This window comes from Periophthalmus magnuspinnatus, chromosome 2 (genome assembly GCF_009829125.3).
Source record: "Periophthalmus magnuspinnatus isolate fPerMag1 chromosome 2, fPerMag1.2.pri, whole genome shotgun sequence".
NCBI classification, from domain to species: Eukaryota; Metazoa; Chordata; class Actinopteri; order Gobiiformes; family Gobiidae; genus Periophthalmus; species Periophthalmus magnuspinnatus.
This window is the reverse complement of record NC_047127.1, coordinates 9,822,842-9,839,451: the sequence shown is the minus strand read 5'-3', so window position 1 is coordinate 9,839,451 and position 16,610 is coordinate 9,822,842. Positions and strand designations below refer to the sequence as shown.

Sequence of the window (16,610 nt, the reverse complement as noted above, 5' to 3'; positions counted from 1 at the left end):
TCCATTGAGCCGAGCCCGGTTGCTAGCGGCGACCATTGCCACACCTCTTGACAGATATGTGAATGGGTCGCCGGTGTCACGTGTGTCCCGGCCCCTCCCTCCTTCGCTCTCCCTCTCTTTTCTCTCCTTCGTGTTCCCATGCCCCTTGTTCCCCCTCTTCTTTTTCTCTCCTTCACTTCCTTCCTCCCGCGTTAAAGACTTAGAAGGGTTTTCATTTAGGGCGCTGCTTAGCTCTCCGAACACGTCGTGGCCAACTTCCAACGCGGGACAATGGGGGAGTCAATGGAACCATGGGAATTCTTCTTGGAAACCGCACCGGCTACTGGCGTACGCTGCCGCAAAGACGAGATTTATATCGTTTGCAGGTTCATTTGTTAAAGTTTTGTAGAATCAACTTCAACTAAGCAACGGCAAGCTGTCGGGGCACTGATTTTTGCAAAGAAGCTTAAAAATGAGGATGAATAACTAAAATGGGTGCTTATGTAATCATGACGACAATGCTTTTTGATGGAATCCCTAACCTAACCTAGATGACAAGATCCCCAGACAATATGGGGAAAAAAAACACGATTTATGATAAAAAATAATCAGGGGTTATGGAAAAATGGCGACTTAGAGACCAGCAAAGAGGCCCCTACCCTGGGCTCTATGAAGTTTGCATGTTCTTCCTGTGTCTGATCTGTAATGTACCAACCGTAACATGTAGCTTCACACACGTCCTTCAGAGGTCGTTAAAGCCATTTGCCTTTTAGAGTTCACACTTCACTGATTAAATGTAGTTGTGGTTCATAGTTTATGGATGCATCTTAATCTCGCCAAATTAATCTGTAGCCCCCCCCCGGAAATTAGTTGTACACATTAATCTGGAAAACTGCTCACTGAAAGCGATCAGAAACCAACGATCGTAATGTTCAAACAAATACTTCACGCTGATTGGAAGAGTCACAACAGTGGAACAAGCCCAGAAATCAAACTTTAGTTGAAGCCAGTTGAGCGAAAGCAGAGGGATCTTACCTGTCCACAAATGAACAAAGCGCTTTCGTCTGCACATTTTTACAAACTAAATAGTATGGATTTCTGCTAAAATGGGCCGAAGCACGTCTGTTAAAATGGGCCGAAGCATGTCCGTTGGCCATTTTTGTTTTGCCCGAACCAAAATGCTGCTCTGTGATTGGTCAGTCCATCAAAACCAAAAGTTTCAGACGGAGCCTAATATGGATGGATTCTCAAGAGTTTACAGACTCACAAAAGTTGAAAGATTAGGCATCCAACATTTCACTTTGCGTCCTCTAGAGCGGCTTCCACTGACAGTGATTGGGATGTTCAAGCGAAAAAGCTAAAGGACGTCTGTTTGCATCGTCGTGTTTTGGTTCGTTCGGACTCAAAACACAATGCTGCGCTGCGATTGGTGGCCTGACTAGATGGATTCTTGCAATAATTGTCAGCGTACAATTCATGAATATCCCCCGTCTAACCTTGCACCACCAGATGGATCGTCAAATCCAGCCGTCACTCACACATGACGGAGCATGATGGATTCAGCGTCAGTTTTCCTTATATCTCCGTTGTTAAATTGTCCACTAACTGCAACTTTCCCAACCTGTTTGTTCTGGAATACTTTCATTGTTCAAATCAAGATGCAACTCACACAGAGCCGCTCTATTACTGTGCCCCTTTTTATCGCCAGCACATTTGCGAGAACAGTTGATAGCGAAGCCAGAAAAAGAGACAGTCTCAAGCTGCTTAGCCTGGCAGTCGGAGAAAACAAGAGCGATGTGCAGCGGAATGTGGCTAAAACAATGAAGGAAGATAATAAGAGAGGGACGAAGAGAAAGAGGAGAGGGGAGAGAGGGGGAGGGCAGCGGGTGGCCCCTGACAAAAGCCCGAGTTAATAGACAGTGACTGGCTGGCGGAAAGAATGTGAACCCGGTCGAGTGTTGTGGAGTGGAGCGCGGGGACAGTAAGCAGGGACCAGGGGAGACGTGGAGGACAGGGGACATAAGGAGGGGGCATATGGGGGAAAGGGACTGTGAAGAATGGACAGCGGGTCTTTGTAGTGGGACGTTTAGAGTGGTCTGGGTCTTGAGCTGTATCAGAACAAGTATAAGACGTGTAGACCCATGACCACTATGGAACCTACCTGGAAGACTGAGGGATTACACAGATATAAGGCCACACGGGAATAGAAAAGAAGGCATCGGAATCACTATTGAGTATCGATTCCTTAGTATTGAAACTGATAAACGCTACTTTTGATGATGGCTTTGAAGATACAAAAGATTACACCGCATTATCTCTCATATTACATTTACTATTTGGGGCTTAAATGGTTCTAATGAAAAGTCTACATATCGTTTAGGTTTTAATCGTGCAGCCCTACGTCAAAGTAAATGTTTTCTCAGAGCTGAATCAATTAGATCGATCCTGGTGGAGGGAAATGGACTTTAAAAGCACAGGACGATGGTCAACTGGTGGCACTTTTGACTTTAAAGCAGGAAATTAAAAGCTAAACGAATCTTACTAGTCCTTATTCATGTAATATTGAAGTATTTTTGCTTAAAATGTCTGTCAAAAGCCAATATAGAGCTAACAAAATATCAATAATAAACGATCTCATTGCATAATTTCACATGGAGGGGACAGGTCCATATAAAGTCAATATAACTCTATGGGAGATTCACTGTTTTGGGGTTGAATAATGGCATCACTTTATAGAGATGCATTGATCCGATACCGGTATCAAATATCGCAGCGATACTGAAATATTTGCTATATCAGATCAGATATATCGGCTTCCAAATATCGGTTCAGCGGATATCCTGGTTGGACGTATACATTGACATAATAAGGCAAAGCACCGATTGTATTTGGCCCAGAAAGTCTCACGATGTTTGAACTTGCATTTATATAAAGCTGTTCTGTTTATGCCAAGTAACTACAGAACACATTTGGATCAGTTTTGTCTTATTTTATTTTTGTTTAAAAGGAAATACATGCTGTTTTCAGTCTCTGCGCTAGTCTCGGTTGATATCAGGTACCAGCAGATACATAAAGCTATAGTATCGAAATCTGTATCGACCTGAAAAACACATCCTTACAACCTTCTGAAGCTAAAAAAGTAATTTCACCATTTATTTACTGACCAACGAACACTGATCAAGTAGTGTCAGTTTTTGTTTCATGTGGATAGGCCCAGAAAAGACAGATATTAACCACAAACCAGATAAACAAATACTAAAATACTACAATTTCAAAGCCGATTTCAATATTAAGGAATAGACCTGATACTCGATACAGATTTGGATACCACGATCATAATAAAAACACTATTTAGACAACAGAATGTGATTTTCAAGATTAAATGGTAGTACTTTTTCTATTCCCATGTGGCCTTATATCTGTGTAATCCCTCAGTCGTCCAGTAGGGTCCATAGTGGTCCATGGGTCTATACTAGTCTGTGTGTCTTATACTTGTTCTGATACAGCTCAAGATCATTCTAAAACTATTCAGAAAAGGTTCATTTCTGTCCTGAAAATGTGACTTTTTCAGTATCGATACCTGGTCTAGTTTCGATTAGTATCCGTTTTCATTTTCCAGGCTGAAATGCTGACTTGGTATTTGCACATTAAGAATCGATTCCCTTCGCGCTATGGATGTCTCTGTTCGACGGCTGTTGGGGCGGTTGTGGGCCGGTTGTCCATGGCGCCTGCCCCGTAAATCCCAGACTGCAGCTTCAGGTGCCGCAACCCCTCCCTCCTCCTCATCGCTTCCTACATTTTGAATGAAGCTAGACACAACTGTACGAGAGAGACTGGATGTTATCTGTGAAAAATCTACAAGTTAAGCAAAGGGCTGAACACAGTTTCCAATGATACTGTAAATTTATGTTTTAAAAATCAAGATTCCATTCACAATGTGCATTTTAAAACATGCTGAGACTGAAATTTAAGCTGCTAAACTAATCCAAGAATCCAATGTGTTTCAGAACCTGTTTGTAGAGGTCTAAAGTTTTTATATAGAATAACACTGCATGGAGACGCAAGGAGGGCATCTGGTATCTGACACACAGGGGAGGGCATCTGACACATAGAGAGGGCATCACACACACAGAGAGATTTCATAACCTGACTGTAGAGATCTAAACCACAGGCTTAGCAGCTTTTAGACAGACAACACACAGGAACATTTGGTTGCTTGCCGACAACATTACATCACACAAACTACTGCCACGGTTTGGAAATTGCAGCCGTTGAAATATCGATCCAATCTAGATTTATTTCGCCGTCCGATGCCAAACTGCAGCTCAAGCTAATTCATTAACTTTTTACGACTTATTTGCCATACCGCGCCAACCTCCTCCCCCTCTCAGGCTCCTCCCCGTAAAGCCAAGTTGCTCCAAAGTGGCAATGCGGCAACTAGTGCCTCCCAGCCTTCCCCTCCACCCAAACGTAACCCCACCTCCTCCCCTCTTTCTCTCCCTTCTATCCATCCTTCTCAATCTCCATTAGATGAAGCCATCACTCCCTCCTCTCTTCATTGGATTGACTTAGGTCTTTTACAGCCCCGTACAGCCAAACGTGACAAGAAAACACTTTGAAGAACAAACGTGGTTGGAAAAAATAAATCTTGATTGTAATTTTAGAGAGAAATTTTGATATTTGCAGTTTTTAGGGGAATTTTGAGAAGACGTTTGGACCGCTAAACTAATCCAAGATTCCCATGCATTTGAGAATATGTTTGTAGAGGTGTAAACAACAAGGTTAGCAGCTTTTACATTGAATAAGACACAGGGAGGGCATCTGATGCACAGGGGCATTTCATAACATGTTTGTAGTGGTCTAAACTACAGAGTGAGCAGCTTTTAAGCATAAACAGACTGAATATTTTGCGAAAATTCTCCCTCCTAATTGCAATCAGACTAAGAATTCCAATTAGGCCAACTGTGCAGCTAATTGGAAATTTTTGCTGAAGTGCAAAACAGAACAGAAATATCAAATTCTAGATCTAAATTAATCTCTCAAAACAATGTGTGAACAAAAAAAAAGAAAACAGTTGTGCTTTTTGAGCCATTTCATTGCAACAGCATCCATCTATCTATTCGTTTGGATGCACTGGAGAAAGAAAAAAGAAAGAAGGGAGCTAGGAGGAGGAGGAGGAGGAGAGGGGGGTGGGAGACGCAGTGAAGATGGGGTTGGTTGGGGGCAGGGCTTTCATCACATATGGGGAAAAAAAGAGGAAGGAAAAAAGAGAGAAAATGAAAAAAGCATGGAGCCAGCCAAAAATGTTGCAGAGTGAATGAGCCATGGGCAGCTTAACATCCCTTGCCAAGACCTCTCTTCCTCCTCTCATCCTCCCATCTTTCTTTCCTTCTTTCTTTCCTTCTCTGCTTTCACCTCTCCATCACTCCCTCGCTCGCTTGCTGAATTGGTAATGAGCATTTGTGGGCTACCGTAGCTTCCTCGCGCTGCAGATTGGCCAAGGGTGTGGCAACGAATACTGTTAATAAAACAAGATAATTCAATCCAAGCTACAGTAAGAAAACACAAGCATAACAGCTACACAACGTGGCAAAAAATTGGGTGGAATTCAAAAAAATGTCAAACTGCTGCTTCAAACCAGCACAGGAAAATTATTTAACCTATAAGTTATGCATGGTCTCTCGGAATAATTGCATAATTAGCATATCTCTTACAAATTTGCTAATTTTATGCAAATTTCTTAAAAGCATCAGCGTTTCTAGGACGCTCCCTGCAGCTATGGAGACGTGCTGAGAAGTTTGAGAGATAATTTAGTTAGTGAGCAACCTGCGAGACAAAAAATAGGGATTAAATTTGAATCAATTTGTCTTAAAAATCTTTAAAATCCAAGAAAATTTGCCAGAATCAAACTACAAAATCACAAAAAGTCACACGCTTCTTTGCAAACCCATCTGCTTGTATTCTCCTCACAAAAATCCAAAAATTCTAACTTTTTAAGAAATATTTCGCCCTATTTTTTGACTCAACAGCCCAGGCTTTCATAGAGCGCAACAGTCTCCCGCAGGCGTTGTATCCTGGTGTTTCTTTAGTTCAAACGACCATCATTTCCAAAGGGGGGCTGGATGGGATGGCTGCTCCTGCTTAATGCCGTTACACACACCAACTTTGCATTGCATTGCGTTATATAAGCGGACACCAATCTGCTCCGCACGCGCACACTTTGCCGCTTGCATCTTTCTTGAAACCACAATATAACTCCGCGAGACTTAAAAATCAATGAGCGGACTATGTTTTGTGTTTTAAAATTGTCAAACACGAGGAAGATTGCAAAAGTGGCAGCGACAAGACAGTTGGTTTTGAGTAGTGACAGTAATTTTACGTTTGGCAGGCCACTTGTGAGAATTTCGAGCACTTTAGAGGCGTGCAGCAGGTGTAGCGTGGTGTAGCGTGGTGAAATATTAAAATAGTACTTACTCCTCTACCCATGGCTACTGCTAGGATGTGGGCTGGATTCTTCCCAGTTCAAGTAAAAATCGAAAATCCACCTTAAAAATTATTTACAGTGAAAAAATACGAAATAAAAACTCAATCTCCCGGTTCTGACCCTCCGCTGATTTTTTTTTATTTTTTATTTTTATTGTTTTTATGTTTTGGAGTCCTGCCGCACGCGCACACCGAGACGCAGCCGCAGATCCACGGTTTTTATACACCGCGGTCCTTCCATTGTGACGTCACGCGGCTCGCCATGGTAACCCCACGGACGGGGGCGGGGCCTCAGCATCATCAGGATTTGGATTTTTTCTTTTTTTTTTCTTTTTTTTTCTGTTTCATCTGCTCATGCAACACACAGCATGGATCAGTGGCAGGGACACAAATGTAGCAAATAATTTATTATGAAGATACAGTTATATTTGGGAGAAAAAATAAACAACATGGCAATTTTAATTCTACTGATGCACCTGTTAGACCTGCTTTTTTAAAACTAATATTGTAGGCCTATAGTGCTTGTGGATCAAATTATAATCAGGCAATTTTTAAAGATTTTTGAAGAGCACCACATCTTAAAGGAGACATATTGTGCTCGTATCTGCTATATAGTATGTTATAATTTTACTTTTGCTTTAGAAAACGGCCCAATTGTACCAAAATGGTTACACAACGCTGCCTCATCTTAGGCATATTACTGATTAAGAAAATAAAATTGGATAACAGGGTAATTACGTCACAGTGGGCGTGTACCTGTGGCGGTGAAAACGGGAGTTGATCTGCAAAATGGTGTCTTGAAAATAAGCGATTAAACATGCACAAATCACTAAATGAGAAGGAAACAACTATATCATGGTTAAAAGCTCAGAAAAGATGATTTTGCAGAGTAGGTCTACTTTAAAGGTGCACTATGTAACTTTTCTGGTGAGAGTGACGGGGCGTTCTGTACTTACTTGTCCATAGAGATGTTATTGCTTTGCCTGGAATGTTCCACAGTATTGCGTTAAACTTGTCTGTCTCCATGGAAACAAGTAGTTAGTAGGCATTTGTATTTATTTATTTATTTATTTTATTTTGTTTTATTTATTATTATTATTATTATTATTATTATTATTATTATTATTATTATTATTATTATTATTATTTTATTTTTATTTATTCATTTACTTATTTATGCAATTAAAAAATATCAGTTGGTTAAATGAAATAGATAACAAAAATGCCATACTGTGAAGCATTCCGGGCAAAGTAATAGCATCTCCATGGTGACAAGCAAATGACAAACCCTCCACCAGAAAAGTTAGGCATTGCAGCTTTAGTTTCATTCAATACGTTTCATTGAAGCTATAATATTATTAGTGACAGGGCCTATAGCTGCTGGCCCATTACCATCATCTGCATTTTTGACATAATCAAATTCTATTGAGTGAACGCCCCAAAACAGCATTTCAGGAAATAGTATGCTGTTACTATTAATTGCATTTTTGGTTTTTTGGGGGGGGTTTTATGCCAGATGCCCTTCCTGCCACAACCAGCAGCATTATTGTAACTTGGGTGGGCATTAAGGATGAACTGTCCAATCTACAGTATGTGCTTTTCCATTTAGGGGAACTGAACCAGCTTCTCTCCTGTTTTGACGCCAATGTTTAACGCCCTGGTATTTATGTTAAATGTTGTTGAATCTCTTCTCCATTCTCCCGTTATATTTATCCAACTACACCACAGTATTTGCAGATTAACATGAGCAAGGCGGTGTTGTAATGCAAAGATACGACGTAAACATGTTCAAATCAAATATAGCTTTTACTGATAACGACTGTAATGCCGATTTACTCTTAATTACAAAAACATTGGACATTGGTTTGAACCTAAAAGGACTCTCTCTGATCTGAATGTTCACTACCTAAACCCCAGCACCATAGACAAGCAAAATTCTGGAAGTTCTGAGCTGCAGATCAAGCTAACGAGTGGCCGATTATTTATTTTTCATTTGCACTAAAATGACTGCACAATGCTGCCAAACATTAAGCAGATTACAGACTGAGAAAGTGACACTGTAGAACAAAGTAAGTGCGTCACAGTGGGCGTACATCAGTGGCAGTGAAAACGGGAGTTGTTTGGCGATATGGCGTCTTGAAAATAAGCGATAAAAGATTGTTCAAACATGCACGACTTGCTATGTAGTTATAATCTATGACACCTTTGTTTTACATCACAATATTGATCAAAACGACTTAATAAAAGCCAAAAATACCAAAATGACTACATGATTCCGCCGAATACTAACCGGATCACGGATAGAGAAAGTAAAATTGTAGTGGGCGTACATCAGTAGCGGTGAAAACGGGAGTTGGTCGGCGATAAAAGGTTGCACGAATCGCTCCAAAAACAACCTTAATACTTTTTTAAACAGTAAGAGCACAGGAGCACATACAGTTTCTTTAATTGTACTGTTTTGTAGAGCTTTTACTTAAGGTCAGACGGTAAAATCATCACCACTTTTCTAAAACAATCACAGCTCAACTCCTGTATTCTTCAATATGGGACAGTGCAGTCAGTTGGGTCCCGTATAGCATGGGGCCCTCGTGTGTGAACGCTCCTATAGAGGCCCCCTGTCTTTGTCTGTCCTAGCATATTCCCACACAGAACGGGCTTTACTTCAGATGCCCCGGTAGCACACTGTTGCACGAGTTGCATCTGTTGTAGGAGCTTTTTATCCTTACGCTCAAATGTCAGATTTAGTTGCTCATCTTCTGATCCTAGAAATAAGCAGCTGTTTATTAAAATATGAAACCGTTTTGATATATTTATATAAACTGGGTGAAAATATCGTTCAGATTCAGGTCAGGTTTTACTGGAAGCAGCTGTGTCTTCAGTTTTTACTATAGGGACGTTTCCAGCTTTGTGTATTTGCCAAACTTGTACTTTTCTAGCACTTTTACTTCCACTTGAGTCGTATATTTTGTAGCGTAACAGTACTCTTACTCGAGTATAAGTTGTGGTTACTCTTCCCACTGTGACTAAGTCTAAGCTTTATGTCGACATTGTGAAATGGTTTGAACATTTGTGTTGCGCTCCTTTAGATAACTCCATCCTCAGACCCAAAGCGAACAAAGGAAACAAAGAGAACAATAGAGCTAGCCAGTAGGCCCATTAAGGCTGAAACTGTAAATAATATCCCTTCAGATACATATAAGGCAGTGTCCACTAGTAATCTGACTGGAACTGAAGAAACGGTTTGAATGAACAGCGAAACGTCTTCACTCCTACAACTTTTTTTATCCAGTTAACAGGTTAAACTTTGGCTTTTACGATGGATCAGACCTGGACGATTGAGGGATTACGCAGACATCTCCTTCAGATATGATTTCATTTGTCTTATTTTAGTGTCTATCCTTTGAAAACCCCAGATTTGGTACATTATTTCTTGTTTTGTCCTTCAAATTATAAATCAGATGTTAGGTTCCGACAGTTACTCTTTAAGCTACTCTTAGGTACTCGTTTTTCCAAGTGCTTTTTTTACTCTTACTTGATTTGATGTGATTTCTTGGACCACTACTTTGTACTTCTACTTGAGTCATATTTTTTTGAAGTAACACTACTCATACTCTACCCTGCTCCTCTGCAAATTGTTGATCTGAACCCTTCTTGTCGTCATGGAGATGTTATTGCTTTGTCTGGAAGGTTCCGCCATACGACAAGTGACTCCACTACAAGTATTTTCTTAAGCAATTTTAAAAACACTTGTAACTGATTAAATGCAAATATAAGCTTTATTTTCTGGACAACTTTGGGCAAAGCAGTAACAAATCTATGGAGACAAGCCCCACATCTGAACAGTACTGTACCTTGCAACTCCCATTGGTTTTTGATAAATATTGCAATTTAAAGTACGTTCCAAGATGGCGCCACATACGGTCGCCATGGTGATTTGATGTATCCGTACTAAACTGGTCAGTCTATAATACCGGTCATCTTAATACAGGGGTGTCCAAACTTTTGTCATTAAGGGCCACATAAAAACACAGACAAAGCTGAGGGCCGATTGAGGGCCATGGACTGGTCGCGAATACAATGAATACTTCAAATCTGCGTTATTATTACAAGTACTAGACCTTTAATCATACTTACATCCTCAGTGGGACACATTAAATATTTGATATAGGCTTGTTACAGTAGATTTTCAGAAATATACAGTAAAAAGTACAGTTTAAAGTAATATGGGCCAATTCACCTGGAAGTTGAGGGCCGAGAAAAATTGGTCTGAGGGCCGCATTTGGCTCCTGGGCCACAGTTTGGGCATGCCTGGATTAATAAGTCATGTTTGCACTGTTGTTCTATATATCTCCCTCTAAGCGTATCTTTTTTAACTTCAGCTTTTGGGGCCCCTATAGAACATTCCGGGCCCCTCTTCCACCTCTCCCGGTCCTGTTCTATCAGTGACCGCACTAACAGCTTGAGAATGATCCCCGAGCGCCTCTTTAGACTTCCATTGTGCCCTGATACGTGGAGCGTGTCACCGGCTGTCTGCATGGCTATATCCTAACAGACCTTATCACCGGTCGGGCCCGTGCTCCGGCTGACAAGATAAAACCCAGACAGATCTAACGTCCTGTGGAAGAAGAAGAAGAAGAAGAAGAAGAAGTACTGTGTCTATTTTTATATGTATACAGGAATGTACTGTCACCATCTGAATAAAGGCAGAAACAAACTGTAACCACAACAAATACATGAAATAAAATGAATTACATAAACGAGAATGTATGCACAGCTCAAAGGACGGAAGTTAAGGATTATTGGATTGTTTAATTTGAGCAGTTTGTTTTTCCTGTATCCATGGCGATGCTGCGTGGAGCAAACCATACTCTGAGATGCTACAGACTTTTTTTTTTTTCAACAATGCGACGGGCTTTCCATCCATCCATCCATTTTCTTCCGCTTATCCGGAGCCGGGTCGCGGGGGCAGCAGTCTAAGCAGGGACTCCCAGACTTCCCTCACTCCGGACACGTCCTCCAGCGCCTCCGGTGGGACCCCAAGGCGTTCCCAGGCCAGCCGAGAGACATAGTCCCTCCAGCGTATCCTGGGTCTTCCCCGGGGCCTCCTCCCAGTGGGACATGCCCAGAACACCTCCCTAGGGAGGCGTCCAGGAGGCATCCTGAGCAGATGCCCGAGCCACCTCAGCTGGTTCCTCTCAACGCATAGGAGCAGCGGCTCTACTCCGAGCTCCTCCCGTGTGACCGAGCTCCTCACCCTATCCCTAAGGGTGCGCCCGGCCACTCTGCGGAGGAAGCCCATTTCAGCCGCTTGTATCCGCGATCTTGTCCTTTCGGTCATTACCCAGAGCTCATGACCATAGGTGAGGGTAGGAACGTAGATTGACCGGTAAATCGAGAGCTTCGCCTTCCGGCTCAGCTCCTTCTTTACCACAACCACGGGCTTTCTACACCAAATATAAAAAGACGTTGTAGAGGGATTGGCTCGTCTCATCCGTGACACTTGTGTCCTGAGGGATGTTACTCGCCTTAAACTGTCCCAACACTGGATTTGATAACTCGACCTCCTGAGCTACACTGAGATGTTTGTTTGGGCTTGTCTTTTGTTCATCCTTTTAGAATTATCAGCCTCTTTTTGACGTTTTGCCATCATATGTTCTTGTTCTTGTGTGCTGACTGTACGCTACATGAAATTATAAGCAGTTTGGCGAATTTTTTAGGATTTTATGGGTGTACCAACAGTGAGCTTTTGTCACTTAGAGACGAGATCGAGCGCAGTACTTCTGTCTGACGCGCTGCCGTTTGTAAGAAGTAGACTGAGTAGCTTAATGCATTTTCTGGTGGTTTAACGAAGCAGCGCCAAAATGAGTATGGTAACCAGCAAAAATGAAGTGGTCAACGAAAAATATAGCTACTCGCCGTCTTCCCTCTCCATTCTCCGACAGTAAGGAAACCCCGTACCTTTGAATCAACTTTGCCCACGTGAACCCCGCCCATTACGCATTACCATAGCAACCAACATCCTATATAGCTCCCACATTGGGCAAAAACCGATGTAGGTGTTGGAGTCGATTTTTTTTTTTTTGTGCACGATTTTCACCATTAATCCGTTCCCGTCGTCTTGAAGCCTTCTACCGTTCTTCAGGGCTTGTGGCAGCTCATGTTGTACCTGGAACATCCACGGATATGGGATGGACGCGGCGAGGGCGGTATGCAGTAGTCGATTCGGCATAAACAAAACCAGTTTGAGCTTTGTGCGTTGGACTAAACTGTTCGCATTTGGAGACACAGGACACAGAACAGCGCAGTGACAATAGAGATTAGACTACACTATAATGGGTACATAAAACAGGGGCCGCTCAGTGTGAACGGCTCCACCAGTCCATAATGAGCGTACTGTCCTCGCTGCGTCCATCCCAGATTCTTGGCGTTTGCTCAGGCGGACTTCTCTTTTTAAACCATCAGACAGTCGAATAAGCTTCTAGACAGTCTGAAATTGTCTGTAGATTTGAATAATTTTACTGCACTTAATGATTTTTATATTGGATTGGACTGTCGGAAACATCGAGTACTGGACACGGGGTCATTTTATTGTATTTTACTGCTAATGCTAACGATGAAATGTTGGTTTTATGACGTAATTGTAATGAAAAGTGTATTTTTAATGTGTGTTCACCTGTCCAGGGAAAGTAGTATTAGCTAAATCTGGTACAAATCATCTTTTCTTTTGTACGACTAATGAATTTCTTGAACATCTTTGAACGGTGACTGAATACGAAACGCAAACCTGAGAGAAGAACGCAGTTACGTGGCTAGCAACACGGGATTTATAGGGCACCGGGTTTACGGGTATGTTCAGAGAGAGAGGTGGAGCTCACAGGAAGTAGAATTTATTCCTAAAAATCTGCTGACCCCTCTGCTGCTCTGGACAGATCCCCCGTTTCTCCCCGTGTACAAGGTCCCGTCTGCTCTGTGTGGTACAGTCTTGGCTCTTGGCTCTGACAGACTGAGATGTAAATAAAAGTTGCACAGGTGGAGCAGCTCACAGATGGAGACGCAGCAGTAGCTCAGAGCGATAACACTGTATGGATGTCTTCATATACGTGTACTGTGTAGGATACATCAGCAAGTATATATGTGTAGGGTTCTGTGCGTATGTGAGCAAGTACAAGTGCATTTGTGTAGGATTCTGTGTATTTGAAGTCCATATGTGTAGGATTCTGTGTATTTGAAGTGCATATGTGTAGGATTCTGTGTATTTGAAGTGCATATGTGTAGGATTCTGTGTATTTGAAGTGCATATTTGTAGGATTCTGCGCATATGTGAGCAAGTACAAGTATATGTGTGTAAGAATCTGTGTATAACATTAAGTGTATATGTAGAATTCTGTGAATAATACCGTACATGAGCAAGTAAATATTGTATGTGTAGTATTCTATGTATATGAAGTACACATGTGTAGGATTCGATGTACATGTGAGCAAGTACAAGTACATATGTGTAAGAATCTGTGTATAACATGAAGTATACATGTATATGAAAATACCGTACATGAGGAAATAAATATGTGTAGTATTCTGAGTATATGAAATGCATATTTGTAAGATTCTGTGTATATGAGCAAGTATATATGTAGGATTCTGTATATGATATGTCAGTAAGTACATGTGTATAATGTGTATATGAAGTACATATGTGTAGTATTCTGTGTATATGAAGTACATATGTGTAGTATTTTATGTTTAATATGAAGTACATGTGTGTAGGATTCTGTGTATAATATGAGTATATGAAGTGCGTATGTGTAAGATTCTGCATATATGAGCAAGTATATTCTAGGATTCTGTATATAACATGTGTAGTATTCTGTGTATATGAAGTACATATGTGTAGTACTCTTCCAGTATTTTTGTTGCCATGTGTGTATGTGCTAGCGTGTGCGTGTTAGCCGAGGCGTTCTATAAATAGCACCGATTTTATTTAGATGTCAGAGGAGAGAAAGAGGAAGAGAGAGAGGGATCGAGAGGGAGGGAGAGATGGAGAGAAAGAGATGGAGTGAAGGATGAGGGGAAGAGAGAGAGGGAGAATGGAGAGAAAGAGAGAGAGAGCAAGATTGAGGGGAGGAGATGGAGAGAAAGAGATGGACTGAGGGATAGAGGTACAGAGAGCGAGAGGAGAAAGGAGTGAAAGAGGGAGAGAGAGAGGCATCGACGGCATAGGGAGAGGTGGAGAGACGGATAGAGCTAGAGAGAGGAGAGAATTAGGAGCAAGAAAGAGAGAGAGACACAGGCAGGTAGACAGAGGGAAAGAGCAAAGGAGAGGAAGATAGCAAAAGAGAGGAGTCCAAGAGAGAGAGGGGAGAGAAAGAGAGAGAGAGTGGGGAGAACAAAAAGGGAGTGAGAAAGGGAGAGATGGGAGGACAAAGAGGGAAGGAAGGAAGAGAAAGAGAGAGAGAGAGAGGAGGGGATACAGCAAGAGTGAGAAAGAGAGAGTGAAGACGGGTCAAAAAGATAGACAGAAAGTGAGAAAAGAGGAGAGAATGTGTGAGGGGGAGGTTAAAGAGGAGAAATGAGAGAGGGAGTGTGAGGAGGAGATGGAGAAAAAGAGCAAGAGATAGTGTGAGGAAGAGAAAGAGAGAAAAAAGGAGAGTGAGCAAAAGAGAGAGAGAGAAAGGGAAAGTGAGAGGAGAGAGGGAGAAGAGACAGATAAATAAAGCGAGCGAGAGAGAGGGGGGCAGAGAGAGAAAAGAGGGGTAGAGAGAGGAAAGAAGAAAAGGCAGAAAGAGAGAGGTGAAGGAAAAACAACAGAGAGACGGAGAGGAGAAAAAGTCAGAGAGAGGAAAAAAGGAGATAGAGTTATCAATAAAGCGAGAGTGACAAAAAAGAAATAGAGAGAAGAAAAACAGGAGTGAGGAAGGGAGAGGGGGAGGAGTAAGAGCAGAGGAGAGAGAGGTTTCCATGGCAACAGGCACATTGGGATCGGGGGGGTCTGCTTTTGCTTTGTGAACGGAGGATGAAGGCATGATAATGTGACTGTCCTCTCTATCTCTCGCACTCTTCTTTTTCTGCTCTCTCTCTCCATTTTTATCTCTCCTACTTTATCGATACCTCTCTCTCTCCCTCATTTTTCCTTTACCCCTCTCTCACTTTTCTTCCTCTCTTTCTCTCCAAGTACATATGTGTACTCTCTCTCCTCTCTCTCTTCACCGATCTGCCTCTTCACTCTGTCTCTCCCCCCTTGCTCTCCCTTTCTCATTCCCCTACTCACTCTCTATTTCTACCTTTTGCTCACTCTCCTCTCCACTCTCTCTTTCTCATTTTTCCTTTACCCCTCTCTCCCATTCCTTCCTCCATCTCTCTCTCTCTCTACCCCCTCTTCTCTTTCTCTTTCTCTCTCTTCCCCCCTTCTCTCTCTCTTTACCAATCTGCCTCCTCCCTGTCTCCATCCCCTTTTTCTCTCTCCCTCCCTCTCTCTCTCTCTTTACTGATCTCTCTCCTCCTTTTTTCTCTCTACCCCTTTTTTCTCTCTCCCTTTCTCTCTCTTTCTCTCTTCACTGATCTGCCTCCTCCCTCTCGCTCTCTCTACCCCCTTCTCTCTCTCCCCCTGTTCCCTTGCTCTCTTCACTAATCTGTCCCCTTCCCTTTCTCTCTCTCCTTCTCTTTCTTTCTCCCCCTCTCTGTCTCTTTCTCTTCACTGATCTGCCTCCTCCCTCTCTACACCCCCTTCTCTCTCCCCTCTGTCCTGTTTCTCTCTCTCTCTCATCACTGATCTTCCTCATCTCTCTACTCCTTGCTCTCCCTTTCTCATCCCCCTCCTCACTCCCCCTTTCTTTCTCTCACTCTCCTCCCTCGTGTCAGCCGTACCTTTCGCTCTATCGCCACGGCAACAGTTTATCTCACTAGTATCACCAAGGCCGCCACGGTTGCGAGACGGGTCCGAGCATAAATTGATGACACGTCTGAAATCACATACGTCAAAGTCCGAACAAAATCGCTCCCTCGTTTCTCTTCATTTTCAAGATAGTAGGCTCATATGGCAGATGTTTCCCTCTACGGGGGTTATTTCTTTAGCTGGAATGTTCCACGGTATGGCATTAAAACTTCCCAATCCCCCATGAGTCAAGCTGGAGACGCAAGTTACGGGTCAGATC

At 42.4% G+C, this 16,610-nt stretch overlaps 1 protein-coding gene across 1 annotated transcript in view; it reads right to left on the bottom strand.

Moving 5' to 3' along the window:
• Positions 1-6,655, bottom strand: part of LOC117380358 (sodium/potassium-transporting ATPase subunit alpha-1) — a 42,481-nt gene extending 35,826 nt beyond the window's left edge. Inside the window, exon 1 of the mRNA XM_033977160.2 lies at positions 6,454-6,655. Within this exon, the coding sequence (XP_033833051.1) occupies positions 6,454-6,465 (12 nt within the window). The 5' untranslated portion in view covers positions 6,466-6,655. The remainder of the gene's footprint in view (positions 1-6,453) is intronic.
• Positions 6,656-16,610: the final 9,955 nt, after the last annotated feature.